Genomic DNA, 6,000 nt, shown 5'->3' on the forward strand with positions numbered 1-6,000 from the left:
GATTTATTCAGGGAAAATTCAGCTTTTTAGCAGACAAACTCAGCCATAGAAAACAAGTTCTCCCCGCGGAGTGGACTCTAGACCCTCTCGTTTGCATAGAGTTGTGGAAGCTGTGGGGAGGGCCGATTCTAGATCTGTTTGTGACCACAAAGAACCATCGTCTCCCCCTGTATTGTTCACCAGCGCCAGATCCACATGCTTGGGCAACAGGTGGACCTTCCCCCTTTTCAAGATGGTGAGAGAAGTGTTATTAAACAAGTTCCGGAATCATCGGAATGTAAAGATGACGTTAGTAGCCCCATTCTAGCCAGCCCAAGAATGGTTCCTGGACTTGCTGGAACTTCTCATGGATTTTCCGAGGCTATTGCCTCAAAAACCCAGTCTACTCAGACAACCACATTTCAGAAGGTTCCATCAAGGACTGTCCACTCTGGCTCTAACCGCATTCAGACTGTCTACAGATTGGTGCAAGCGAAAGGATTTTCAAAGGCAGTTGCAGACGCAATTGCTCGTTGTAGACGACATTCCTCAAGCAAAGTTTACCAAGCCAAATGGACAGTCTTCCGTGACTGGTGCAAGAGAAACAACATCTCGTCTTCTAAGACATCTGTAGCAGAAATAGGTGATTTCTTCCTATATTTGAAGTCTACCAGGAGCCTTTCCACCTCAACCATTAAAGCCCATAAAGCAATGTTGAGGTCTGTTTTTAGACGTAGGGGTTTAGATCTCTCCTCTCATAGGGATCTTTCTGATCTTATCAAGTCGTTTGATATGACCAAACAGAAAGAAGATATATAAGCTAGTAACCTGAATTTAGACGTGGTACTGAAGTGGCTGTTGCAACCACGTTTTGAACCTTTGCAATCTCTCTCCTTAAGGGACCTTACTAGGAAGACGGTTCCTAGTAGCGTTAGCGACTGCCAAGAGAGTCAGTGAGCTTCACGCTTTACCATAGATAAAAAGGTTGGATTCTCCCAAGGTAATGCAGTTTGCTCATTTACCTTAAAGTCCCCTACCAACCTGGCCTCGCTCATTCATTATTAAAAATTTATTAGATATTCTAGGTCCGGAGGAAATAGTGAGAACCCTATGCCCCGTAAGGGCATTAAGATACTAGTTACTGAGAACGGAAAAGATCCATGGGCCCTCGAGCACCCTTTGGTGCTCACTAAAGGATCCTTCTCACCCTCTTTTGAAACATGCCTTTGCATTTTTCATTAAGGATCTAATTCTAGAGGTGCACTCACATATTGACGAGGATACGTTGCCCATAGTGAAAATTAAAGCACATAAAGTGAGGGCAATTGCCACGTCCCTGGCTTTTAGGCATAATTTGTCTACTGCCTCCATTATACAAACGTTTTGGAAATGCAAATCGGTGTTTGCAGCTCATTATTTGCATGACATTGAAACTGTCTATGAAAATTGCGATATCTTGGGTCCTATTTCGATTACTGGTATGGTGTTGGGAGAAGGAGTGTAGGAAGTTTCTTTCATCCTTCCTATTTTTTCACCTTGATTCATGGTGTCGAGTTGTAGGGGAGCCGGGGGGTACTTGGTATTTGGAGTGCTCACCAGTTTTTTATCTACAATGTTTGAGTAATGGTATGCTTAATGTATGGCTATATGCGATTGTGTTTTTTTTTTTTGGTACTGTGCCCAGGGCAGGGGCAACTTGGTTATTCTTTGTGTGCAATCGGACACTCCTTTGCAACAAAGGAATCCCACTATGTAGCAGGCGACTCCCGGCTGCACTGCCACGCCGCTGTGTTGAGATGAGGCCATCCAGAGGCAGTACCTTCTGGTAGCAGCTCTCTCAACAGGTAAGGAACCAGCAAGCATTTTATTTCTTTTACATTACTAATTTTAATGTATTAGGATAGATAACCCATGCATCCCACCTCCTATAATGTGGGATTCAGCTGTGTAATTACTTGGTAAGTAGCTTATATGAAAATGATATTTTTATAATAAAATAAAGTTTTATATATACTTACCAAGTAATTACATGATCAAAGCCCTCCCTTCTCCCCTCACATGGTTGGAAGGCATAAACATATTGAGCTTGTTTGCTAAGCTGGTTCCTCTCTTACCCCAAAAGTGGCAGGGTCACTCGCCTAGCCAAAACAAAATTAGCGCTACCGTGAATTTCAAAAATTCTAGCTACCGGTTAATAGAAGCTAATAGCTATGTAATTACTTGGTAACTATATATAAGAATTTATTTTGTTATAAAAATGTCAGTTTTATCCTTAAGGCATTATCACAGCTTTCCAATGTCATTTGAGTTTTTAATGTGATTGTAAGGTTAGTACATTTTCCATGCCTTCTGGACCCTGAAAATTTTCTAAGACAGCCTAGAACTTTTAGAGTTTTTCAGATAATAATAATAATAATAATAATAATAATAATAATAATGAGGATTAGACAGTTTTCTTGTGTAAATTTTTGTATATTGTTGAAACACACTTAAAATCCTTTAAGCTCTAGTAGGCCTATCTTCATCATCAGAGGACTATTTGAAATGTACCTTTTTTTTTTTGCTGATTTTGTTTTTAGGTGAAGCGCCCCTTGAATCCATATTTACTCTTTCAAAATGAGATGAAAAAGAAAGTTATTGATGATCATCCAGGAGAACATTATCAAGCAACATTGAAAAGACTTGGTATCATGTGGAAGACTTTGTCACCATCAGAAGTAAGTGTAGTTTTCCACTTTGGATTCCAATTCCATTTTGATGAATAATGTTGGAAGCTAGTTTGCTGGTTTGCATACAAATAAAGTAGTATTGTGATGCCAATCCTGCAGACTGTCAGACTGATTTTTTGCTTCAAGAGACATTTTTTAAGAAGTCACATTATGCTAATCAGTGAATGGCAGAAACTGCATTTGCTTTTAAGTATACCATAGTAGTTTATCCTCTATTAGTTTCCTTTTGTTGGTATTTGCTAACATTTCTTTAGGGGTTTGACTGAAGCACAGTGGGAGCATTGATCAGTTGCTATGATATGGTTGATGATAAGGTGATATTATGACGATTTTATCAAGTTACTGGGAAGGGCCATTGTCTTTTGAAGGGCACTTGCTTGTGACATTTTCTGCTTTTGTAGTAAGTGGTTTGTAATATTCTGTGATCATTATTTTTTAATTAGTGCCCAAAAGTATTGTTCCAGATTTCATGTTTCAAAAAAGATAGTGTTCATTTGAGGGTGACATTCACTCATACCTTCTGAAGTTGTTTCACGTTCTGGTATATCATCTTATTCTTATTTCTTCTGGAACTGTTACCTTCTGATGAATGAACACATTTTATATACAGTATTGATACATTAGCTTATTCATTTAAAAATTGTAGTACATTATGGTACAAGGTTTTTCTCTTAAAGATATAATGTATTGATAGCCTTGCTTTGTATCAAAGTACTTTTCAGTTACATCCAGTGAAAAAATCTTGCTGGGCCATTTAACTGTTACATGCATTTCATTGTTGATCAGTGACCATTTTTGGAGATCTTTGTTAATTCCTTTATCTTCTTATTCTTGTTTTCTTCAAATTTGTGTTGAATAAGGCCTTTTGTTTTAGTTTTCATTTATCTCTTCCCACATAGCTGTCTAACTGTCTAACTACTTTAATATTATTTAGCTTCAGTTTTCACCTCATTTAAGAACACATACTTCAGCAAATCGTTTGAGAGCCTATGAATGTGACTTATTAGTTTTATTAAAATTACTTTTGTTGAAAAGTTCACTTTAAGTTTCTAAATATCGTTGGCATGTATTTTTTCAGATGTAATGTAGGGGATATTTGTCATTCATAATCATTCACATTCATATTTCATTACAGTATTTGTATTGAAATACCCTGCATTAAAAGGAAATGTTTCCTTCCTATTGTGATGCCATCTTTGCTACTTAACTTATTTTTCCCTTGATTCTTTCCCTTACCTGTGTTAACCCTGTTGAGGATCATGCATGAATTTCTTAACAACATGAAGATGTTTTACAGTCTTTCTGTTTTAACAATGGTCTGGTTAAACTACTAAATGGTAATGCTGTAATGATAAGAGTTGCTGTGCATAGATAATGACCAACCACATGGTTGGTCTATGTAAGTCCGGCACAAACAATTTATTTTTTGTAAATGAGAGCTGTCTTTTTTAGTGGTACTCTGACTCAGTATTAAGGGAGAGAGAAAGGCTTGTTGGTACAGTATGCATTGTAATATACTTTCCTGCCAACAATAGGGATTGTGTTTTGTATTTGACCATACTTCAGTATCCATTCATTGTTTACTTGCAGAAACTAAAATGGCAAACGAAGGCAGAAAACTTGAAGAAAGAACACCAACGCCAGAATCCTAATTACCATTACAACCCTTTTGAAGCATTTAAGAAACGCCAACAGTACCTGAAAGCTCGAATGGAACGTAACCGCATGTATCGTGTTTCGTCTGAGAGCAGCGTTGAAGATAATCCTGCTATGATGGTGTCTCCAAAATTTTATGGAGCTGTGAAAAAAGATGCATAAACACAGACGTTTTATTAGTGCACTACTTTATGCAAATTGGGTACCACTTGCACTTATGTAGCCTGCATGTGTCTCTCAAGTTGTTTAAAAAAAAAAATTGTAAATTAACCATAGAATACACAGTACTGTCATTCAGACATTTTGATGTATTATTTTCCTGCAGCTGATATATTCATAGTCAAAATAACTTTAGAATTAAGATATAATTATTGTAAATTCAGTATCAGATTTTTCATCTTTTGCTTGATTTTCCAACTGTTGATAAACCTTCTATTTCAAATGTTTATCTCATGATTATAGGTTCATCATGTATGTTTACTTCCCAGTTTTATCACTTTCAATAAAGTTCCCTCTTATCTGTCATCAAACAGGAAAATGTTTTTTCATGTTCTTTCTCAAATGAATAAGGAATGTATACCAAAGAATTTTGTTGAAGGAGGAGGTATGGAGTGGATTCCCAGATTAAGGTCACTGTACTGTAGTGTGGAACCATGTAAGTCAGAAAAAGAACATTACATAATACTGTTTAAAATCTCTATAACTAATGCTGCCTTTCGTCTATGGAGTAAGAAATCTTCAACGTCTAAAGATCAAATGGGGGAAGGGAGTGAGGAGGAGCAGCATGTTATGGTGGAAGAACATTCTGTTTCTTGAGGGTCACAATCATATTGAAGGAATATCCATACCACTGTATGGCTCATATTTAGTTTGTTTTATCAGCATTTATAATAAAAACCTCTTTCAGGTAATACAATAGCAGTTATAGTGTGTGTTTCCACACGTAAATGCTTGATCATATATTACAGAAGGAATGTATTATTAAGTGTGGTTGTCATGGCAGTCATTTAAGTAGTGTCGAATCAAGTGTATTGAGAAGCCAGTAAGAAATGAGGATCAGTAGGCTCAGTGCTGTCAGTGTACCTTGTGCAGTGCACTGCAGGCATTACTTAAGGTTCTTTGCAGCATCCCTTCGGCGCCGGGATCCAGCCCTTTCGTTCCTTTTACTGTGCCTCTGCTCATATTCTCTTTTTTCCCATCTTACTTTCCACCTTCTAACAATTGTATCATAGTGTAACTGCTAGGTTTTCCTCCTCTTACACTTTTGAAACCCTTTTGCTCTCAATATCCCTTTCAGCACTAAATGACCTTTGGCCTAAATTTTATATTTGGTTCGAAGAGATGGCTGAACTACTGGTAATGTAAAGTAAACAAAGCAAAGAAAATGGAGAATTTTGAAAGGGTGCGCCTACAGAGTGCCAAGGTAAGGTAGGAAGGTCATAGTACAAAGGAGAGCGTCACTGATGAATGTGATTTAAAGTGGCTGGCAAATAAATAATTATGAGATCTCGAAGATTAAGATGATCTAGGCATGTGATGAAGAGGGATGAGGGACAGTTAGTCAGAAAAATAGGTAAGGAAGTGGAAGTAAGCCTACTAGGTCAAAGATCTGTAAGAAGGCAAAGAAAATCAGGAA

At 37.4% G+C, this 6,000-nt stretch overlaps 1 protein-coding gene across 1 annotated transcript in view; it reads left to right on the top strand.

Moving 5' to 3' along the window:
- LOC136829451 (uncharacterized) overlaps window positions 1-4,665 on the top strand; it is a 47,646-nt gene extending 42,981 nt beyond the window's left edge. Inside the window, exons 8-9 of the mRNA XM_067088107.1 lie at window positions 2,559-2,696; window positions 4,299-4,665. Coding sequence (XP_066944208.1) covers window positions 2,559-2,696; window positions 4,299-4,526 — 366 coding nt within the window. The 3' untranslated portion in view covers window positions 4,527-4,665. The remainder of the gene's footprint in view (window positions 1-2,558; window positions 2,697-4,298) is intronic.
- Window positions 4,666-6,000: the final 1,335 nt, after the last annotated feature.

Source organism: Macrobrachium rosenbergii, chromosome 44 (genome assembly GCF_040412425.1).
Source record: "Macrobrachium rosenbergii isolate ZJJX-2024 chromosome 44, ASM4041242v1, whole genome shotgun sequence".
In the NCBI taxonomy this organism is placed as follows: Eukaryota; Metazoa; Arthropoda; class Malacostraca; order Decapoda; family Palaemonidae; genus Macrobrachium; species Macrobrachium rosenbergii.